We start from the raw sequence: 22,306 nt of genomic DNA, 5'->3' as shown, positions 1-22,306 counted from the left end.
ATGGGGATGCTTCTAGAGAAAAACCAAAGCTGGGTTTCTGAATTTGTGCTGCTTGGCTTCTCCAGTGACCCCATGTCCAACAGGGTCCTTTTCTTTGTCTTCCTTCTCCTCTACCTGAGCTCAGTGCTGGGCAATGGGCTCATCGTTGCTCTGATCTGCCTGGACACACATCTCCACACTCCCATGTACTTCTTCCTCTGTGTCCTCTCGGTGCTGGATACTAGCTACATCACCACCACCGTGCCCCAGATGTTGGTGCATCTTCTGGCTCACTCTCGGACCATCTCTTTTGCTGGCTGTTGGCTGCAGATGTATGTGTTTTGTGCTCTGGGACTGACCGAGTACATCTTTTTTGTAGTCATGGCTTATGACCGCTATGTAGCCATTTGCTATCCTCTGCATTATACCATCATTCTCAACTGGAGACTGTGCACGCAGTTGGCAGCTGGGACATGGGCCTGTGGTTTCCTCTTCTCTCTGGTCCATACCTTCCTCACTATGAGGCTGCCATACTGTGGGCCTCATAGGATCAACCACTACTTCTGTGAAGGGCCCTCTGTGCGGAACTTGGCTTGCACGGACACCCGGCTCATTGACATGGTGGACCTGATCATCAGTGTCTTTGTGGTTGTCACCCCACTCTCCCTCATTCTGGCCTCCTACATTCGTATCACCCTGGCCATTCTCAAGATCAAGTCCACCCAGGGCCGCTGCAAGGCTTTCTCCACCTGTGCCTCCCACCTCACTGTGGTCACACTCTTCTATGCTCCAGGGACTTACATCTACACGAGGCCCAATTCCAGCTACTCTCCAGAGCAAGACAAGCAAATCTCCCTCCTCTACAATGTCTTCACAGCCCTGCTCAACCCCATGGTCTATATCTGAGAAATAAGGACATTAAGAGGGCTTTTCTTAATGTAATGGGATGTGGTAGGGTGGCCTGCTAAACTGGGACCCAGGAGAAGATGGAGATAAAATGTCCAATGCTCAAGAAAGAGAGAGCATCTATAATACATGCAATCCACTTTGTGCATTTGAACAAGTATAGAACTTGGTTAGTGGAACAAATGTTCATGAAACCAACTTGGGTGTCTTGATTAATTTCCTACCTGTAATGAAGTAACAAACAGCTCAATAATCTCTGGTTTACAACAGCAAACATTCATTTCTTGCTCATTCTCCATGTTAGTTGTAGGCTGGCTACAGCTCTCTGTAGACTCAGATCACCTTATAAGGAGGAGCCCTTATTGTGGAACATGCTATTCCAAGACAGAGGGGAAGACATAAGGGACAAAGCATGTGATGACTGTTAAAGCTTCTCAGAAATGACTGCACACATCCCAAGCAAGTCACGTGATCAAGGCTGATGGCAAAGGGATGGGAAGTGTTTTCCCTACAGAGAAGTAACAAAGTTACATGGCAATGGGCAGACATGCTTAGTTCCAGAACTCTGAAGACCTAAAGAAAGATATGGAGAGATTTATAGTCATGAAATTTTATTTCTGCAACCCAAGAAGATGCCACAATGGCTGGTGAGGACTGATGATCTCAGGGGAATGAGGTTCTCTCGGCGGCTGATAGACACAAAGGGCCAGGTTCCCCACCATTCCACAGCCATCCAACACTGTGGACCTCAGCACCTGAAAAGTTCTCCAGGACCTGGAGTCCGGGAGAGAGGGAGGATGCTGGAGACTGAACTGTCTCCCCCTAAATTCATATGGTGAAGCTCTCACACCCCATGGGACTGGATCTGGACTAAGGAAATAATTAAGGTTAAATGAAGTCATAAGGGTGGAGCCCAAATTTGATAGGATCTGTGTCCTTGTAAGAAGAGACACCAGAGAATGCTTTCTCTCTCACCCTCCCTCCTCGCCCTCCTCTCTGTCCGCCTGTCACAGGGGAACACAGTGAGAACAGGGCCATCAACAGTCCAGAAAGAGAGCCCCCACCAGAACCTGACGGGGCTGGAACCCTGAACTCAGATTTTCAGCTTCCAGAAAATAAATCTGTTATTTAAGCCCAGCTCGTTATGGTGTTATTAGCCTGAGTTGACTAATAACAGAGGGTTGCCCCAAGAAGATTCATATTATTTCTACCCGTGGAACAAAAACTTAATAGAGAAATCAAGGTCAGTTACTGGAAAATGAGGTTGCAGAATTCTTTAGAAAACAAACAGCTTTCTGTGGTAGAGAAAATGGAGGACAGAAACCTACTCGCCCAGAGTAGACAAGTAAGGGCTTGGAGTTAAGATTTAGCTGATACCTGTGGGTGAGAAGGAGTCAGGCAAGGAAGGAGCAGGAGGAGGCACTTTCAGTGAAGGGAAGCCAGGTTCAGAGGCCTCACCTTAGGAAAGGAGTTGCAGGTCTGGTGAACAGGAGGAAGGTTCTTGTGGTCCCGGCAGTGAGCAGGACAGGAGAGACAAATTCGGGAGTCGGGCAGAGGCCAGGTCCCAAAAGCCCTCTGGGAATGGTGTACTTTGTGCTCAATGTAGTGAGAGTGTGAGATTCTGGTTGGAGAAGTGGGTGCAGATTTAGGGGTGACTTTAGGAGCCCATGGCTGGAAAGGGAGTGGGAGAAACAGGGGAGAGTGCAGGAGTGTGGGTGGGGACCCTTCCCTGGGGAGAGCAGCAGAGCACGTGATGGCATCCCAGAAAGAGTCCTGGGATGTGAGTCCTGGGGGGGGGGGTGTTGGATATGCTGCTGAGTTTAGATGACAAACAGGGGAGATATGGGGAAAGGCGGGCAAGTGGGAGGGTCAGCTCATGAGGGGATGAGCAGAGTGACCATGAGGAAAGGAAGTCAGGGATAATGAATTACCAGGGAGTCTCTGTCCATTTCCAGCCTGGGCCACAGGCTCAGAATGCCCAGCAACCTTGCCCCCTCAGGTCTTGGCCACCCTCTCAACATGGAAACCAGAGCTCCACCCCAGCCAGGCACCTGCCTGGCCCCTCAACTAGTCCCAGAGTGGCCTGGGTGCTGCTCCTTGGTGGACTCATTCAGCAAGCCCTCCCATGGGGACTGAAGCGTGTAGCGTCCCACATAGTCGTCATTCTTCCTGTGAGCCCCACATGCTGTGAAGACCTTGTGCTCCCTGTGCCAGACAGCACCCAGCTGTTTGTCCCTAGCCCTGCTTGCTGATGGCCTGCCCCCTGGTTAGTTTGCCTGTCATCTGGGGCCTGGCTTACCAGCAAATTCCTCTGCAATTCAGTGCTTCATCCACACCTCCTCTAATGAGGTCTAACCCCTCCCAAGTCTGTCCTTCCTCAGCCCCTCTCTCTTGTCCCTTGGGTCCCATTCATTCATAGTTGATACTTGATTATGTTACCTTTTCCTTATTTCGCCTCTGGGTCCTTTGTGTCTCCTGATTGGACCCTAAGGGATGCAGTTTCTCTAATGTTTCAAAGTATCATTATTTGGATTTTACTGAAAAATCAGAAACTGAGTAAACGAATGCTCACGGCAATTAGAGGTCATATTCAAAGTCCTATGGCCAGAAACAGGGAGCTGGGACTCCAGATTGTCACCTTTTCTCATCTCTTACCATTATCACCCAGCATGTCCTCGCTAGGGCTCCATCCCATATATTCTTTCACAAGTTGAGCTTGGTCTCCTTTTCTTGAAGGTTCTCTAAGAAATCCCTTTCCTAAAATTAAGGCACATTCAAACCTTCTCTTTACCCAAATCTGAATTTCCCCCAGGCACAGCATCCTTAATGACCTAGAACACTTCCTGTTCTGAAGTCTAAATTTCCTGTATCTCACTTTCTCCTAGCAACTCCCCCAGTTCCCTTTCATCCTCAACTCTTACTATATCTGTTCTTTAGCTTAACTACATACCTTTGTCCTGCCATCTCTTCCCAGTGTACCACCTGATCTAATCCTGATATAGCAGAATAGCACATCAACCCTATGATATTTCCACTACTCGTTCTCTTAAGACTTGGGGGCTTGTTGAATTAACCAGTATTTCTACATGGGTCCTGCCAGGTCTCTCTCTCTCTCTCTCTCTCTCTCTCTCTCTCTCTCTCTCTCCCCCCTAGCATCTCCCTGAGGCCCTCTTCCTCACTACTTCCTCAAGTGTGCTCAGAAATTGCTCTATACCTAGCTGTGAAATGCAAAGCCAAGAATAACTATCGTAACTCTTACCAACACCACAATCATCTTTACTTTTCTTACTGAATTCAAACTACCTTCACTGACCTCTGCTTGTACTGAATCTCTATCACCTTCATTGGATCCATCACAGTTTCATGGAAGACTGAAGACTGTTGGTTGATAAAGGTTCAATAATTCTGACCTTAAAGAGGTGAACTATGAAAAGTTTTTAAGTTTCCCTTGTGTTCAAAGCCAGAGTCTGACCGAGTTTCTCCACAGCAGTATTTCCTTGAATTACCTGTCATTTGTGTCCATTGGGTGATCTGAATTTTGAAAAGTCAAAGCCAAGTTTGGAGCAGAAAACGTCTAGGCTAGTCCTAAGGATGTGGGAATGCCAACTAGGATTAGCTAGGAACTTCTGTCTCTTTTTTTTTTCCTCTGCCAATAGAAAATGTGAGGGTAAAATTTGGAGGGGATTCTATAAAGGTGGGGAGTGCCCCTTGAGAAAGCTCCTCTTTTCAAGTTAATCTTCACTGGAGTGTTGCTGCTGTTCAGGGAATGATAGACTCTGTGGTCAGTAAAATTTCCTGAGGTTCTATGAGTAACTTGACTGTGCCTTGTCCAAGGTGCACGGGACCCTGAGGGCTGAGGCCATGGGTGAATGGTTTTGGCATTGGGAAGGGAAGCCACCACCATCATGACCACCACCAGCTACCATCCTCTCCGCAACCTCTTGACTCAAGTACTCCAGTGATCACCCAGCTCACATTTGAATAAAGGTTTATTAAAAGCTTTAAAGTGGCGGGGGGCTGGGGTTGTGGTTCAGCGGTATAGCACTGGCCTAGCATGTACAAGGCACTGGGTTCGATCCTCAGCACCACATAAATGTAAAATAAAGATATTGTGTCCACCTAAAACTCAAGAATAATTTTTTTTAAAAAAGCTTTAAAGTGGAATATTAATAAGGATATCCCCCAGGGTGCTGGCTGGTTGTCATCAGAACCTCTTTGTGCTATATCTTGAGGGCCTGTCATAGTTTTCTTATAGTTTTGCTGACTGAGTTCATGAGCTTTTGGGAGACAGACTCAAGCTAACCAAATCCACAGCAGACTGAAGTATAAACAAAGTCCAGCTCTTTTTATTTATAATGTTAGCTATCTTTTCCCCCAGAGTGGAATAGCCATTTACCTTCAGCTGAAAGGGTCTCAGGTGTCTGCTTGGTTACTGTGGTGTAACTCTCACCAACACCACAATCATCTTTACTTATAGAATAGAAAAATTGCCATGTTTAAATGGAAACTTCAATGTGTCAAGCACTCTTGTAAGAACTTTACCTGTCACGACAATCCTATAAAGTGTTAGTCTGCTATTGTTATCCTCATCCCAAAATTCTACAGATACCAAAGATTCTGGCTCTCTCTCTCTGTCTCTCTCTCTCTTTTTTTTTTTTTTGTGGTGCTGGGGATTGAACCCAAGGCAAGCACTCTATTAACTGAGCTATATCCCCAGCCCCTAGAGTCTGGCTCTTAAACACTCTGATGTAGTTTGGGTAATGTTTCATCTGTGTACCGAGAGACCCCTCAAAATCTCTCTTGCCCACAGCAGTGGCTCACCTCCCCAGGGACAGGATGAATCCTGAATCCTGGGGCCCACACTCCCCTAGACAGTGCTGAATGGACAGTGACCAACCCCTTAATCCTATTCCTAAGGTTACTTTTCCTTTCTCCTATGACTGTTTCTTTAGATCTAGTCTTTCTCCTGACTGAGAAAGAAAGTTACTGATCTGGGGTCCTCTGAGTCATTTTGTCCCAGCCATCCTGATTTGACTTAAAATGTCCATTTCTTATTCACTCAGTAACTCAATTCACAAATGTTAATCATGCTTTATTTATGCGAGACCTTTTGATACTCCCAGGGAAACAGAAAAGAGTCAGTCACAGGTCATAGTCAGCAATCTGTCTACAGTTGTGTCCTTTGATGTTTGTGCATAGCCTAGCATCTGGAGCCTCAGCAGGTCCATATCAGGTACCTACCTCTGCACCTCAATTTTCTTAATACCAGTGAATGATTCTTGCCTGTATGCTGTTGGATAAAGTGAAGGGCTACAGACCTTCCTCTTTTCAGGCCTGGATGTAGCCCTCTGTGTTCCAGTGGCCTTACTCAGGGACCCTGCCCCAGCCTGTTACTTTGAGGAAAGCCCTCTTTACATCTTTGTTTCTGAGGCTGTAGATTATGGGGTTGAGGAAGGCAGAAATTACATTGTAGAACAGAGCCAGTTTCTTGTCCCGCTCTGGAGAAGCATTGGCCCCAGGGTTCATGTACATAAACATGGCAGGTCCACAGAACATGGTGACCACAGTGATGTGGGATGCACAGGTGGAGAAGGCCTTGACCCGCCCTTGGGTGGAACCAATCCTTAGAATTGCAATGAAGATACGGATATATGAAGCCAGAATGAAGGAAAGTGGTATCAGGAGAAGGATGAAGCCCAGGATGAAATCTACTCTGTCATTGAGGGATGTGTCTGCACAGGCCAACTTCAGAACAGCAGGCACCTCACAGAAGAAGTGGTTGATCTCATTGGGGCCACAGTAGGGCAGGCGCATGGTGAAGACAGTGTAGACAAGGGAACAGCTGACACCCCATAGTCCACAAAAGATGACCATTGCCCCACACAGCCATGGGCTCATGATAACCTTGTACCTGAGTGGAGAGCAGATGGCCACATACCTATCATAGGCCATGACAGAGAACAGCCATCCCTCAGTGATGCCCAACACCAGAAAGACGTACATCTGGGCCACACACCCAACATAGGAAATGGTCTTCTTCTGGCAGACCAGATGCACCAACATCTGGGGCACAGTGGTGGTGACATAGCTCATGTCCAGCAGGGAAAGGACACTGAGGAAGAAGTACATGGGTGTGTGGAGGCGGGAGTCCAGGTGGATCAAGGTAACAATGAGTCCATTGCCCAGGAGTGTGGAGAGGTAGAGGGAGAGGAAGAGACTGAAGAGGATGACATTAGTTCGGGAATCCCTGGAGAAGCCCAGAAGAATAAACTCAGACACAGAGCTGCGGTTCTCCCAGGGAAATGCCTGCATTATTCTTCAGCTGCAGAAAGAGAAATGGACCTACTGGCCCAGTTTTGAAGGCATATTCAGATGCCATGGCCATTCCATTGCTGCCAAGGTCAGTAGCCATTGGGTCCTAGTTGGGATTAATGTCAGTTCAGAGACTGAGATCTACCTGGGATAGGTTACTTTGGGGGAAGGAAGGGAAATTGTCAATATTTAACTTCTCTGGCCAAAATCTTTTCTGATGGACTCAGTGTCTTATTTCCTTCCATTCTACCAGCCCCATGAAGGCAACCTCCCTTTTTCTCCTTCAGGAGCTACCATCATATAGTGCATTGCTTGGGGGCTCTTCTCCCTAGACCTGTCTGCACAGTGAGATGGTGAAGATTTCAAACTCTATTCTTCCCCTTGTATCAAAATACCTATTTAGAACTCTTTCTATTTGGTGCCTCCAACTTTTTTTTTTTTTTTTTTATACTGGGGAGTGAATGCCAAGGGCGCTTAACCACTGAGCCACACCCCCAGCCCTTTTTTGTATTTTATTTAGAGACCTGGCCTCACTGAGTTGCATAGGGCCTTGCTAAGTTGCTGAGGCTGGCTTTGAACTCCTGATTCTCCTGCGTCAGCCTCCCATGACGCTGGTGTTACAGGCATGCACCACCATGCTCAGCTTAACTTTTGATCACTCTAGAAAACTAGGGGAATCAGAAATGTGGGTGTAGATATGTGGCTCCACAAACATGAGAGGTTCCTTGATAACTTACATTGAGCCTGCTTTTCTGATTCTCTCAAGTCCCTGGAAGCTTTCTCAGATTTTATTTCAGATGGGGTTACTCAGCAATTCTGCTTCTTCTTATCCTCTCCTAATTCTTAAGGGAAGGGTCTTCCTACTTGACTCTAAAACTTGAATAGACTTGAGGTAGAATAACAGATGTCTTGTTTGCTTAAAGATAACTTTGGAAGGTCTGGGGTTTTGGCTTCGCATGTGTGAGGCACTGGGTTCAATCCTCAGCACCACATTAAAAAAATAAACAAATAAAATAAAGATCTTTGAAAAAAAAAAAAAAAAGATAGCTTTGGAGGCTGGGGATATAGTTCACTGGAAGAGAACTAGCCCAGAATGCACAAGGCCCTGGGTTCAATCCCTAGTACCAAAAATAAAAAGACAGTTTTGGCATCTCAAGCTCTCCAGCCTGGTGGGGATACCCCTCCCAATTTTAATAAACCCCTTAGGATCCCTTTCTCCCCTTGAGATTGATGATTGGCAGGTAGCCTGGGATAAAGACTGGGTTTGGGTTTAGTTTATACCTTTAGAGCTTAAAGGTGATTCTCTTGTTCATGGAGCCACAAGAGGTGGAATTTTTGGTGGAGAAGAATGGGGTTTGGAATACTTGAGGGCAAGTCCTGATGCTTTTACTGTGACCTTGTACATGTAATTTAATCTTCCTGAGCCTCAGTGTTCTTCCTCGTGGAATAGATATAATATCTACCAGGGAGATAGCCTGTGAGTAGTGGTAGGTTATTCATGAGGCCACCAGCACTGTGACTGCCACAGAGAGGGAGCCCATCAAGTGCTCCTGCTCATGGTGTCATTCAATGAATGGTCGTATGCAGGTATAGGAGCTGGAAAGACAAGGATAAACAAGGACAAGGACAGGGTATATTCCTAATCCTAAAGAGCTTACAGTCTAGTTGGGAAAATCGAGGAATAAATAAACAAAACATTCCCAATGTGTTTAGCACCAGGAGGGAAATGCGTGCAGTTGGCCATGGCTCTGTGTTAAGCCCTAAGGGTGGAGAAATAAAAACCTCTGCTCTCAAAGGGCACACAATGAAGAGACAGACAGATGATGAACAGCCACCAAATGAGGAGTGCTGTGTTGGAGAACAGAACACCTGGTGTGAATCTTAGAGGGTGAGCAGGGTTAGCCAAGCAAAGAATTCAAAGAAGAGTTTTGCAAACAGAGGGAGCAGCAGGTGCCAAGGGCCTGAGGGAGAGCGTTGTACAAATAGGGAGCCCAGGGATGAAGTCTGCAGGGGGGTATTAGGAAAGGGGATTCCTGGAAGATAGGCCTGAAATTAAGAAGGAAACTGGGTCTAAATGGTCTTGTGTATCCTGCTAAGAGGCACAGACTTAATCCTTTAGGCTGTGGGAGTCACTGATGGGTTTCAAGCCGAGAAATAATTTGTTTGGGCTTCGGGTTCAGAAACATGTCGTGAGGCTGGAAGTTAAGAGAAGGCATTGGAAGAAGACCAGGTGAGAGGTAAAGGAAAAAGACACAGAAGGCTCATGTTCCACCCAGGAAGAGGGGAGGGTAGAGGGAGGGGTGGAGATGACCCAACAGCGCAGGGCAACTGAGGCCTGCAGAAAGTGAGAAAGGGAGGAAGGAAGATGAGCTTGAGATTGGGAACTGGGAACATAAATTGTCATCAGCACCATTCAACAACCCAGAAATGAGATGGAGGTGAAGGAAGGGCAGGTGGGGTGGGGCAGGAAAAGGCAGAGGGCTAACTAATTCTCTACAGACACACAGAGTTTGGAACACATGCTTGAGGATCGGGAGGTCAGAGGCTGAGCTGTGTGGCCTGAGAGTTCAGGAGGGAGATCTAAGTGGAAGATCAAAGCTCCGCTGCACCAGCATTTGGAGGGTAATGAGGACAGAGAATGATGGGAATTCTCAGTGAGAGAGCAGAGGGGCTGAGATGGCACCTGGGAGCACCAGAGAGGAACACTGGAGAGATGGGCAGAGGACGAGACAGGTTTGCGAACAGCGTCCAGGGAGGCAGGAGGGCTTGATGCAGGAACCCAGGGAGCTTGAGTGCCAGGGGTGTCAAACGCAAAGAGGACTGAAAACTGTCAAAAATGGAATAACATGGAAGTTAGTGGTTCAGAGATGAGGCATCTCTGTGATGAAGGTAGATGTCAGATTGTGGTGGGTTCTGAGGGGTGAACTGAGCTGCAAAGAGGAGGAGTGGGGTGAGCAGATGCCCAGGCCAGGACATAAGGGGGGAGGGAATTTTTTGTTTTTTTGTTGTTCTTTAACCTTGAAGAGTTCAGAACGTATGTACACTGGGAGGGTAGACAAGAAACAGAGGGAAAGAGAGAAAGATGCTGGAAGGCCTCTGAGGAAGCAGCTAGAAATAGGACCAGGAACGTCGAATGTTCCAACAGAGCCAAGTGGAAGAGAGGAGGTGAGAGCAAGGGAGACACAGGTACAGCTAACATTCCCCTGGACCAGTCAGTCTCATAGGCTCTCCTTGACAATAGCTTATGTAGGCAGTGAGGAAGTGACTCCGTGGTTAAAAATCACATGTCCAGTGTTAACTGGATAGAACAAAGGCGGAACCAGAATCAAACAAAAAAAATGTTCATCCTAAACGTAAAGCATCTTGTTTTTTGGGTTGACTCAAAAAGCCAACTGTACCAAATTCAGATGGGGAAGCAGTTTGTTGGATATTTCTGACAACTTAAACTGGACCAACATCAGGAAAATTCCAAAAAGTCAACATGAGTCTGCATCATTAGGAAGGAATCCTCGCAGATTACAGGAGGTAGCTTGGAGCTGGGTCTGCAGCAGCCAGGCCACATTCAGAACAATATTGTTATTACAGGTCCATATATATATATATATATATATATATATATATATATCAGGAATTAAACCCAAGGGCTTTTAACTATGGAGTCACATCCTCAGCCCTTTCCATATTTTATTTAGAGACAGGGTCTCATGAAGTTGCTTAGGGCCTCAATAAGTTGCTGAGGCTGGCTTTGAACTTATGATCCTTCTGCTTCAGCTTCCTGAGCCACTGGGATTACAGGCAAATGTGCTGTGCCCAGCCCCTGGGCCATATTTTAACAGAATGTGGACAAGTTGAAACAGGCTACAGAGAAAGGTCTGGAAATCACATTGTGTGAGAAAGTGTTAAAGCAAATGTGTGTCTATAGAATTGAAAAATGAGAGACATTATTGAGCTGAAGACAACTCTTTACCAGTCATGCATAGACATAAATGAGTCCTCTGATGTGGAGGACAGATGAGTCTTGTTCTGGGTGGTCCCCAAAAGGATTTCAGTTTAATTTGACCAACTTATATTAGTGGTAACATATTGACTTATATTAGCTATAGTTTGAATCTAGAATGATCCCCAGAGGCCCATGTGTTAAAGGCTTGGTCCCCAGCCCATGATGCTATTGGAAGGCGGTGGAACCTTTAGGAAGTGTAAGTGGGGCCATTTGTGAGAAAGTTAGGTCCCTAGGAGGTGTGCCCATGAAGAGAATATTGGAACCTGGGCCCTTCCTCTTTCTCTCTTTTGCTTCCTGGCCACCATGAAGTGTGAAGTTCTCCTCCACCACGAACTCTTGCCATGATGAGCAAAGCTATAGGGTCAGTGGGCTGAAACCTCTGAAACCATGAGCCAAAATAAACTTTTCCTCACTTTTAAGTTGATTACCTCTGGTGTTTTGTCATAGTGATGATAAGCTGACTAACACTTTGAAGCAGTGCAGACAGAGTCAACCACCCTGGAAGGTAGTGAGCATCTAGATCCCAGGAAAGGTTTAATAAAACTTAATGAACCCCATGTCAAGGATGTATTGTGACCAGAACTGCACACAGTGGTGCAGGAGGGTCTCTGGTACACTCCAACTGAAAGAGTTGAGGACTTTGCCATCCTCTCTCCTCTCACCTGCCTGTTTCACCTGGACCCAAGGCCTGGGCTATAGCAGTAGTGTCTCAATAGGCATCCCTCTCCCAGTCTGTGCTAAAAACTGACCAGAAAAGGAAACAAAAATGGAGAAAATGAGGAGAAGAGAATGTGGATAAGAGAGAGCAATAAAAGGTGGGTGGGGTAGGGGGTTCTAGCACCTTTATGACTTCCATCCAGGAGAAAGAAAGGCCGGGGTAGCAGTATCTGGTTGGTTACCTCCTCCCCTTCTCCCTGAGTGTCCTAGTTCTTCCCCGTTTCAGCATCTCCCCCAGCTCCCGGACTCTCCTGAAGCCTCAAACAGCCCTTTCTGCACTCCTGGAACTAGCTACCCTGACCTCTCCCTCGCTTACCAGTCCCTTGTCCTGTATCCTCAATCCAAGGTCCCAACCTGGCTGGGATGCAGGGGAGAGCCAACTGCCTTAGCTCCACAGTCACCGTCTTCACCTCCTTCCTCCTTCCTTCCTCAGAACACTCCCAAAAGCAAATCGAGAGAAGGTCAGAGCCATAAGTAGACAGTGAGACAGAAGGAAATCCGTGCACAGAGCCGTCCAGGGGGTGGGGGAAGAGAGATGCCAGGTCTGAGGGGCCAGATGCAAATGGGAAGGAGGTAAGGCAGGCAGGTGCCCGGTCAGGGAGAGACAGGGACAAGGACAGGCGGGAGATCAGGAAGGGTTGGTCCAGGTGTGAGGACTCTGTGCCTCGGGTCCCCTCCTCCGCCCCTCCCTCCTTACCTGGCTGTGTGTGAAGGCTGAGTCGGGAGCCTGCTGGGTCTTTTAACCTTCTGCTCCTGATCCTCAGGGAGGACAAGTCAGGCAGCTTCTTAATGAGCCTCTGTGCCTTGGGACACTCCAGGCCCCACTGCAGGCCCCCAAAGCCCTGAGCACACATTTAGTCCCCTCAGCCTGGCACCAAGGTCTCTGCACCAGCCCCCAACTCTCCCTGCTCCCCACAGCCTCTCTGTGTTCTGCCTGACAGTCCAGTGGGAACACAGTGTGAGCATCCACTGGAGTAGGTGCATGGCTTGAGGAGTGCAGGGGCCCAGGGCTGGGCAGGATGTGAGGGAAGCCTTCCATGGGCCCTAAAGAATGAATCGCGGTTTCCCATGGGCTGGGGGGTCAAGGTCGGGCTTCTGGCTGTTCTCAGCCCCCACAGAGTGCCCCACTCCACCCTCCCTACCACGCTTGGCTGAGTACCAGCTGCACTGTGTCCTGCATAGTGTGGCCCCCAAAGACCGTGACTTCCTGCAGGGAAAGAAATGTGCTCCTAGCAATTGTGGGATCCCTCCTAGAACCTGATCAAGATGAAGCTAGTGACAAATATTCTACATGGAGCCAAACCCTGGACAGTCAGCAGACTTGGGATCAAATCCTAGCTCTGCCATTTACTCATGGTGTAAAATTCTGGACAAGATGCCAAACGCCCCTCAGTTTCCTCATGAGCAAAATGGGGCACTGACAGAATAGGGTAGTGACGGGGTTAAGTATGATCAGGCATGAAACAGAGTAAGATATGCATGCTTGACCTGACTCCCCAGTGTATGTCAGGTGGTGGGTCTTCTGCTTGTCCTACAAACGTATGTTTCCATAGATTCAGAGTGATGAGGGGCTACAACATTTCCTGTTCAGCCACCCCTTCTACTTCTTAAATGAGTCGGGGCATATGACAAGTACTTCATAACTGTGTTCAGTCGGAATCAATCCCCAGCATAGATGGGAGATAGCCCTTTGGGTGACATAATGTGGGAAGTCTGATGTAGGCTTTGATTTGAATCAAATATTAGGGCATGTGTGCTGGGCTCTGGGTTCAATTGCCATCACCACCAAAGACCTAGAAGGTAATTAGGCCGTGAGAGCTCAGCTCTCATGAATGGACTAATGATACTGTTTCATGGGGGGTGTTCGTTATTGTGGAAGCAGGTTTTTTATAAAGGGATGGGTTTGCTCCCTTCCCCTCTCCCCTTTCTGTGCTTCTTCCTTTTGCTATGAGACAACTGCAAGAAGGCCCTCGCCTGATATTGGCAACTGATGTTGGATTTCCCAGACTCCAGAACCACAAGCTAATAAATATTTATTTATTATCAATTACTCAGTCTTTGGTATTGTTAGAAACACACAACAGACCAAGATAAAAATGGATATCAGAGAAGTGGGGCTGTTGCTATAACAAATATTGAAAATTTTGGAACTGGCAATTAATAGGGGCTGGAAGAGTTTGAAGAAGCAGTCTAGAAGCAGGCTGTTTTCTTTTTTAATATAAACAATTTATTTGATAAATTAATGCCTTTTAAAAAATAGTTCCAGAACATTATGCAGTTGAGCATGCTACTCATGTTCATAATGAAGCACCTGTGCTCATATTAGATAGTGGGGAACCACTACTGCTGGGGGTTCCTGGAACCAAAGCCAGAGCAGTGCTAGTTATCTGCTGTTCTGCACAGGAGGTAAGAAAATTCCTGAACAGTGAACTTCCTAATCCTACCTCCTACAATATACATAATAATTTTTTAAAAAGTGTGACAGCTAACCTACACCAACACACAGTCACTCTTCAGTAATGGTTGTTATTAAATGAAGATGAAATGACCTGTTTAACCCAGTCTCAATCCTTAAAACAGAGAAATACATCAGCAGCAGGCAGCTATATGTGTGAGCCAAGGTTAACGTAATACAGAAAGTGGAGACAACTCTACACAGACCCACACAATGAGGCGCTGGCAATTCCTATTGCAAGCTGGGTGACTTACATCCATACCTGGTGAATGACCTGCTGTGTGGACAACCTATATTCGAGATAAACAAGCATTAAGTTAGTGGAAAGAGAATCTGAGACCACAACATGGAACCCTCCAAGATAGAGAATTCTATACCTGAAAGCTATAGTCAAAGCCAAGGGTCTGCTAGTCAGCCTCATGGTCACTTCTACCCATGAACCAGACCTTGGAAAGTAAGAGGTCATGAGAGGTCATACAAAAGTGCAGGTATGAACCACAACTGCTGTTCTCCACTGCCAATCACAGGCAAGGGGCTCACCACCATCCACTCAGCCTTCTCCATGTCCTCTTCCTGCGGTCCTCCTGTTAAGCTCTCCACCTACACGGTTGCCTCCAGTTGCATAGATATAGCTTCACAGCCAACCAAGATGGCTTTATGCCAACAAAGAACATGAAGGTCCTGGGTAACCAGGACCTGTGAAGCCAACCAATAAAAGAAATTCACAGTTCCGAAGGAAGTCTGAAGTTTACTTGCTTTACTGAAATTTGGTTTTGTGGTTTTGGAGAAACTTGGTCCCCTGCTATGTAGACCTCATTATCAGGGGTTACAAGTGTCTCAACTCTATGCAAATCAGCTGGGGCTCATGGTTTCAGAGGTCTCGGTTCAGAGAAGGTCAACTCCATTGCTCTGGACCTGAGGTGAGGCAGGACACCATGGTGGAAGAGTGTGGTGAGGAAAGCAGCTCAGGACATGGAACCAGGAAGGGGTAGGGGAAGAGAGTGAGAAAGAACTTCCCTCACCATGGGCAAAATATGAACCTCAAAGGAACCCACCTCCTCTAGCCACACCCCACATGCCTACAGTTACCACCCAGTTAATCCTTATCAGCAGATCAATTCACTGATTAGGTTAGGGCCTCCTAATCCAAGCATTTTGCCTCTAATTTTTTTGCATTTTCTTACACATGAGTTTCTTGGGGGCACCTTATATCTAAACCATAACTGTGTATAAAAGGTTAATCTGTGTTGACTTCTCTTGTGATGTCTTTGGTATGAAAGGAATACTGGGAAGCCTACCTTTTTTATTCTTCTTTTTAAAAAGAATTTGAAAAGCTTAGTGTTGAATCTCTGTATGTTTGACAAAATTCAACAGTGAAGCCATATGATCCGGGATGTTTCTTTTGAGAAATTAATATATTACTAATTAAATCATTAACCTGCAATAGGTCTTGGTAGATTTTCTGTTTCCTTTTGAGTTAATCTTAGTAGTTTATGTCTTTCTAGATATAAGCCCATATTTTATAAGTTATTTAATTTGTTGGCATACAATTGTTTACAGTATTTTCTTCCTTCTTTTCTTTGTTTCTTTTTCTTTCTTTCTTTCTTTTTTTTTTTCTGGTAAGAATGTCCTTTTATTCCAAATTTAGTAATTTGTGTCTTTTCCCTTCCCCCCCAATCAGTCTAGTTAAAGGTTTATAATTTTGAGAAACTTTTAAAGAATGCAATTCTTTATTTCATTCATTTTCTCAAAATTTTTTCTATTCCCTATTTTATCTCTATCCAAATCTTTATTTCCTTCCTTCTGCTTACTTTCAGTTTAGTTGACTGAGTTGAGGTTTTCCTTATTTTTTTAAATATAAGCATTTACAACTACACATTTCCCTCTTTACAATATTTTTGCTATATCCCACGAGTTTTTCTTTCCTTTACCTTTTTCAGTACAAGGGATTGAGCCCAGGGGTGTTCTACTGTAATGCCAGATTTGTGGACCCCAACAGACCTCCAGGAGCTGAATCTGATGCAATCACACAAGAGTCTTTATTGCAAGCTGGAGCCTGGACCCACAACTGTTCCCGATGCAGCGGTCCCAGGGAGTGAGTCCCGGTCTTTTGTTCAGTGAGATTTTATAGGTTTTGGGGGGATACTCTATGCATCACAACATCACATAGCAAATCATTCCATACTGCAGGAAAATCAAACAACAACTCTTAACATTGATTAGCATATTCAATGGCGGGAACAAGTTGGGTAGGGGTGATTGGTTAATACAAGAGAGGGATTCCTTTGAACTGATTGGTTTAGGCCAAGAGGGGTGTACGGGATGTACGTGCTAAACTACATGGTTTCCCAACATGTTATCAACCACCATAAACTACTTGGGGGTCATCTGGCATTCCAGGTATTTTCCCTGTCTCATGCTGATTGGAGGTTGCTAGGGGGGTTGCTATGGGTCCTCACCTAGCCTAACTGAGTCAGGGACACCTGGCGCCAGAGACCTGTCCTGTTATTTACAGACAAACAACTCAGGAGGGTGGGTATGTGCCTAGGAGTGCTCTGTGGGTTTTTCCAAGGACAAGGGTCACGCCCCCTTCCTTGGACAGGCTTTGTTCTGAGTTAGAGACTGGTTTCTCAAAAATGGAGTCACATTAGTTTCTTACTACCACCAAGCTAATTCCCAATCCCTTTTATTTATTTATTTATTTATTTATTTATTTTTTAAAGCATGACAGTGTGTCCCTAAATTGCCCAGAGTGGAGCAATTGTGATCCTCCTGCCTCAGCTTCCCAAGTTGCAGGGATTACAGTTTTATGCCATTGCCTCTGGCTTGCATTCCATAAATTTTCTTGGAATCATGCAACATTGCTATACTTATTAATTCTAGGATTTTTTTTTTTTTTTATGTAGAATCCTTGTGGGATTGTGTTTTAGTTTTACATAGACAATTAGGTTATCAGCAAATGGAGACAGTTTCTTCTTTCTATTCTTTTCCTTTCTTGCCTTCTTGTATTGTCTAGGACTTCCAGTACTGCTTTGAATACGGGTAGGGAGGGTCAACTTCCTTGTCTTGTACTGATTTTAGTGGGAAAGCACTTAGTCTTTTGTCATTATGTGTGATGTTAGCTGTAAGTTTTGGTGGATGACATCTTTTATTGGAGAGAGGCAGTTTCCTTCTGCTCCCAATTTTTGCTGGGTTCCCCTGGGCTTTTGTTTTTGTTTTTACCACAAATGGGAGAAAGGAGAGTCCAAACCATTTGCATTTAAAATAGCTTTATGCAAATATAGTTGAATAGTGTTAGCAGTTGTTTTGTTAAAGGAATTCAAAGCCAAGATGCAGGCTGTACTCTTTAAGACCTCACCCAGCTGGATACTCTGCTTCTGAGGCCAGAGTGGAGTGCTTCCTTAGTGGTGCTAAGAGTTCATGAGGAAGTAAAAACTTTTACCTTTGCTGAAGTAGCTCTCACCTCCTGAAGAAGAGACCTGAGTGAATGAATGAAAAGGAGGCACAGGGGAAGGGGAGAAGGGGCCTTCCAAGTGGAACAGCCTATGCCAACACCTAGAAGTCAGGACTGGCTGCAGTAGAGGCGGGGCATTGGGTGGCCTGCTGTGGGTTTTTACTCTGAGATCACTTAGAGGACAGCCTCTTTAGTTCCAGCAGCTGATCCTCAGCCCCCTCTAATGGCCCCAGAGCAATTTCTTAACAAGGCCCCAGGAACATTGACAATTATTTTTCTGTCTTTAGAAAAAAATCAAAGCTCCTCTTTCCCTAGGGCTTGCAACGTTTGAGTCTGTGACCTTCAGGCAGTAACCCTGGCCCTGGGGACATTTTGTTTTTTGCTGTTCCGCATCATTCTCTCTCTCTCTCTTTCTTTCTTTCTCTCTCTCTCTCTCTCTCTCTCTCTCTCTCTCTCTCTCTCTTTGGTACTGGGGATTGAACTCAGGGGTGCTCAACCACTGAGCCACACCCCCAAACCATTTTTTATTTTGAGACAAGTTCTCACTAAGTTACTTAGGGACTTGCTAGGTTGCCAAGGCTGGCTTTGAACTGAAAGACCCTCCGATTTCCTGTCCAAGAAAGACGCACGAGGCACTGACTGCAAACGCAGGAGGTTTATTCAGACACAGGCGCCTGTGGGTGCTCATCGAAACCTCAGCTGGAGCTTCGGTGAGCTGGCACACCGGGCTTTGGGGTACAGGTCTTTTATAGGGTAGAGGGGCAGGTTTCGCGTGCGCGGTAAGCAACAGGTTTCTTATTGGTTATTTTGAACCCAGCATACAGGTTACCTAAAGGGTAAAGTTGTTTTTCATTTTATGTTCCTGGAATTACACCACATGACAGTTACATATGAGCACTCTGATTTTTCTGTTCCTGCTTATTAGCCCCTGTTTATTCAGGCATGCCCTGGAATCTGTTTTTCTGCTCTTTCCCAACCATCCTGTTTTTCCCTTTTAATCAGTTACACTTAACTGATTGTCTAAAAAAACACCTCTGGTGCCTGCGCAGGTTTGTGACATGCCCTGGTTATTCTGTAACTAGGCCTCGGGGTTACTGGGCTAGGGTCTTTCAGAACTTGTGATCCTCCTGACTCAGCCTCCAGAGCCACTGGGATTATAGGTGTGTGCCTCTGTGCCCAGTCTTTATTTACATCGTTCTTAGCACTTGCATTTCTTTAATGCTCAAGGAATGAATGCTAAGAATACTCTAGACTTGGAAATTCCCCTAAGTTTATCTTCTGGATGAACTGGCTAATAAGCAAAGCACACTCTTAGTGTTTATTGGTCTTTTGGATTTTCTTAACATTTAGATGATTCTTGGTTTACAACTTAAACTTCTTTCAAAGTAATTACAAGCAGTTGGAATGTTTTAGTAATTGAGTCTTATCAGAAAAACACGTAAAGGGTACCTGATTTAAAAGATTCATCATGTGTTACCATTTGCAAAGCAACTTTATATTTGTCTGAAACTGAAGTGATAAAAATTGATTTGCTTTGATAGTGGTAGAAATAGTTTGTTTTTTGGTTTATGTGGCAGCTGATGTTGTGATTGTTTCCTACTCATTTGGGGGTATGTGTATTTGTGCATGTGTCCTCACACACATGCGTGTGAGACATGGCTCTGCATATAGTTAATTGCCACCATAAGTATCCAACCCATACCTCCTGACTTCACAATAAACTTTATATTAACATTTGAAGTTGACAAACAAAACTACTATTGATATTATATCTACTTTCTTAAGGTGACTGAGTTGAGATTTTTTAAAAAAATATATACACATTTATGGCTATAAATTTTCTTGTAAGCACTGCTTGCTGCATTTCACAAGTTTTCTTTCTCTTTTTGCAGTACTGGGGCTTGAGCCCAGGGGATTTCTACTGCTGAGCTGCATCCTAAGCAGAACTTAATGAACATTTTCTAAGACACTTAGTTTTGAAGGCAGTGACTCTGATGGCAATGTATACAACTACTTAAGTTTTAAGTCCTGTTCCCATTTAAATTCAAAATACTTCTATGATGCAGTCAGTCATATGTGGTCCTTATCTCCATTTTATGTATGAGAGGACTGAACTCCAGATATATGTAGTGGTTTATCAAGATCTCGAGAAATTAAGCTAACACCGAGACCCAGTCCTTTTCCTGCTGTCCCTGTGGTCTCTCTGGAGGCAGAGAAAATTTAAGGTAAGTCAGTTTTGGAAACCAAGATACTCTCCTTGTAAATATAAGTCTAGACACCTGGAAGCTACGGTTGGGGTAGAGATGATGGAAATAAGAGAGGAGCCAATGAAAGTCAAGAAGATCTGAAAGGAGAGCTGGGGAAATTTTAGATCAAAAATGAAGGTGGAGGTAAAATCACTCAACAAGCATTTATTGAGAAGTTACTGTTGCATTGTGCAATGCTGTTTGGTTAGGCTACAGAATGCTGGTGAAGAAGACTAAAAGCACCTACCACAACTCTAGACTTCAAGGATATGACCCTGTAGTTGTGACTTAGAATAATAATTCTAATTGTTTTCAACTTTACTCAATAATATACCATTCATTATCTCTGCTAAGCCTCAAAAGTATTGGATATTTCAGAGTTGTATGGCATAATATAATAGATAAGAGCCTGAGTTATGGAACTGTGCTCTCTAGGTTTAATATTAACTGTTTTATTTTCTAACTTGGTGACATTTGGCAATGTATTTAATCTTCTTGTGTCAGTTTTTTAAAAAAATATGCATAAAGGAGATAATACCTACTATTAGAGTTATTGTAAGAATTAAAATAATAAGTTCATGTAGAATACATAGTAACTGTCATACAGAAAAAACCCAATAGAGTTAGCTATTATTATTTAGGCATAATGAATATCATGAAACACATTTGACCAATATGAAATTAAATCACAGAGAAGTTAGGTGACCTTTCCAAAGCCATGGAATGTTAATGATACATTTAATTCATAAACATATTTTTTTCTGAGTTCTTTCCTCATGTTTCCATTTTCTTTCTTTTTAATTTATTGGTTCTTTTTAGCTATACATGACAGTAGAATACATTTCCAAATTAATGAGTAAGTGGTTTTGTTTCTAGATCTCTCCCTCATCTGGAAAGTCCTGTTCATTACAATCACATCAGTGAAATTGTGGATGGTGTATGTGAGAGACCAGAGGCACTGCAGACATTCATGGGCCATTGCCTATTGAGCATCCTCACTCATTCTAAATAACTTGAAGAAAGCCCTCTTCACATCTTTGTTCCGGAGGCTATAAATAATGGGATTGAGAAAGGCTGAAATGACATTGTAGAACAAGGCCAACTTCTTGTCATCATCTGGGGAGGCTTCAGAGCCAGGCCTCATATACATGATCATGCATGGAACACAAAACATGGTGACCACAGTGATGTGGGAAGCACAGGTGGAGAAGGCCTTGGTCCGCCCTTGGGTGGAACGAATCTTTAGAATAGCAGTGAAGATACGAATGTATGAGGCCAGGATCAGGGATAGTGGGATCAGAAGCAAGATGAAACCCAAGATAAAGTCCACTTGGTCATTGAGGGATGTGTCCGCACAGGCTAACTTCAAAACAGCAGGAATTTCACAAAAGAAGTGGTTGATTTCATTAGGGCCACAATAGGGAAGATTCATTGCAAAGACTGTGTAGACAAGGGCACAGATAAGACCACAAAGGGCAGAGCTGACTGCTAGCAGTGCACACAGAGTTCGGCTCATCTGAACCCCATAGTGGAGTGGATGACATATAGCAACATATCTGTCATAGGCCATTGCTGCAAAAATCCAGGTCTCAGTGATGCCTAGGGTCAGGAAAATGTACATCTGAACCACACACCCTGCATAAGAGATGGTCTTATTTTTGCTTATCAGATGGACCAACATCTGGGGCACTGTAGTGGTGGCATAGCTGAGATCCAGCAGAGAGAGGATACTGAGGAAGAAGTACATGGGTGTGTGGAGACGCGCATCTACTCTGATCAGGGTAACAATGAGCCCATTGCCCAAGACTGTGAATAAATACAGGAAGAGGAAGAGGAAGAAAAGGATCCAATTGGTCCTGGGATTTCTGGAGAAGCCCAAGAGGATAAACTCAGTTACGAAGCTGTGATTTCTTGAACCTTGATTGTGCATGGCCCTCCTTCTGACGAAAGAAGAGGACATAGTCTGGACTCTTTTGCAGTCTCAGAGAATGCTATGTGAGATCCACAGACACAGGGCTGAAGCCCAAACCCCCACTTTCACACCCAGGAAATGTTGTATCCAATTGGCTTAGTATAGCTTCAGATACTTACTAAGGATTCTAATAAACACTTGTTGGTTTGTCTAGTTAACTAGCTCTGATAAAATTCCAAGGTTCCTATGATGAAAAACTTTCAAGCAGAAATCTTATTTGGAAGATGCTCCCCTCCCCACTACACACACACACACACACACACAC

At 44.9% G+C, this 22,306-nt stretch overlaps 3 protein-coding genes across 3 annotated transcripts; 1 reads left to right on the top strand and 2 right to left on the bottom strand.

The window, feature by feature from the left end:
• LOC143404693 (olfactory receptor 2A12-like) lies at positions 1 to 885 on the top strand. The gene has a single exon (XM_076862871.1). It carries the CDS (start codon positions 1 to 3, stop codon positions 883 to 885), a length of 885 nt encoding a protein of 294 aa, XP_076718986.1.
• Positions 886 to 6,249: 5,364 nt separating this feature from the next.
• LOC143404692 (olfactory receptor 2A12-like) lies at positions 6,250 to 7,197 on the bottom strand. The gene has a single exon (XM_076862870.1). The coding sequence runs from the start codon at positions 7,195 to 7,197 to the stop codon at positions 6,250 to 6,252; it is 948 nt and encodes a 315-aa protein (XP_076718985.1).
• Positions 7,198 to 21,051: 13,854 nt separating this feature from the next.
• LOC143404494 (olfactory receptor 2A5-like) lies at positions 21,052 to 21,999 on the bottom strand. Its single transcript, XM_076862610.1, has one exon. The coding sequence runs from the start codon at positions 21,997 to 21,999 to the stop codon at positions 21,052 to 21,054; it is 948 nt and encodes a 315-aa protein (XP_076718725.1).
• Positions 22,000 to 22,306: the final 307 nt, after the last annotated feature.

Source organism: Callospermophilus lateralis, chromosome 7 (assembly GCF_048772815.1).
Source record: "Callospermophilus lateralis isolate mCalLat2 chromosome 7, mCalLat2.hap1, whole genome shotgun sequence".
NCBI classification, from domain to species: domain Eukaryota; kingdom Metazoa; phylum Chordata; class Mammalia; order Rodentia; family Sciuridae; genus Callospermophilus; species Callospermophilus lateralis.
This window is presented reverse-complemented; position numbering and strand designations above follow the sequence as displayed.

What these genes read in the sequence shown, in the direction of transcription:
- LOC143404693 (XM_076862871.1), top strand. Translation starts at nt 1, where the DNA reads ATGGGGATGCTTCTAGAGAAAAACCAAAGCTGGGTTTCTGAATTTGTG.
- LOC143404692 (XM_076862870.1), bottom strand. Translation starts at nt 7,197, where the DNA reads ATGCAGGCATTTCCCTGGGAGAACCGCAGCTCTGTGTCTGAGTTTATT.
- LOC143404494 (XM_076862610.1), bottom strand. Translation starts at nt 21,999, where the DNA reads ATGCACAATCAAGGTTCAAGAAATCACAGCTTCGTAACTGAGTTTATC.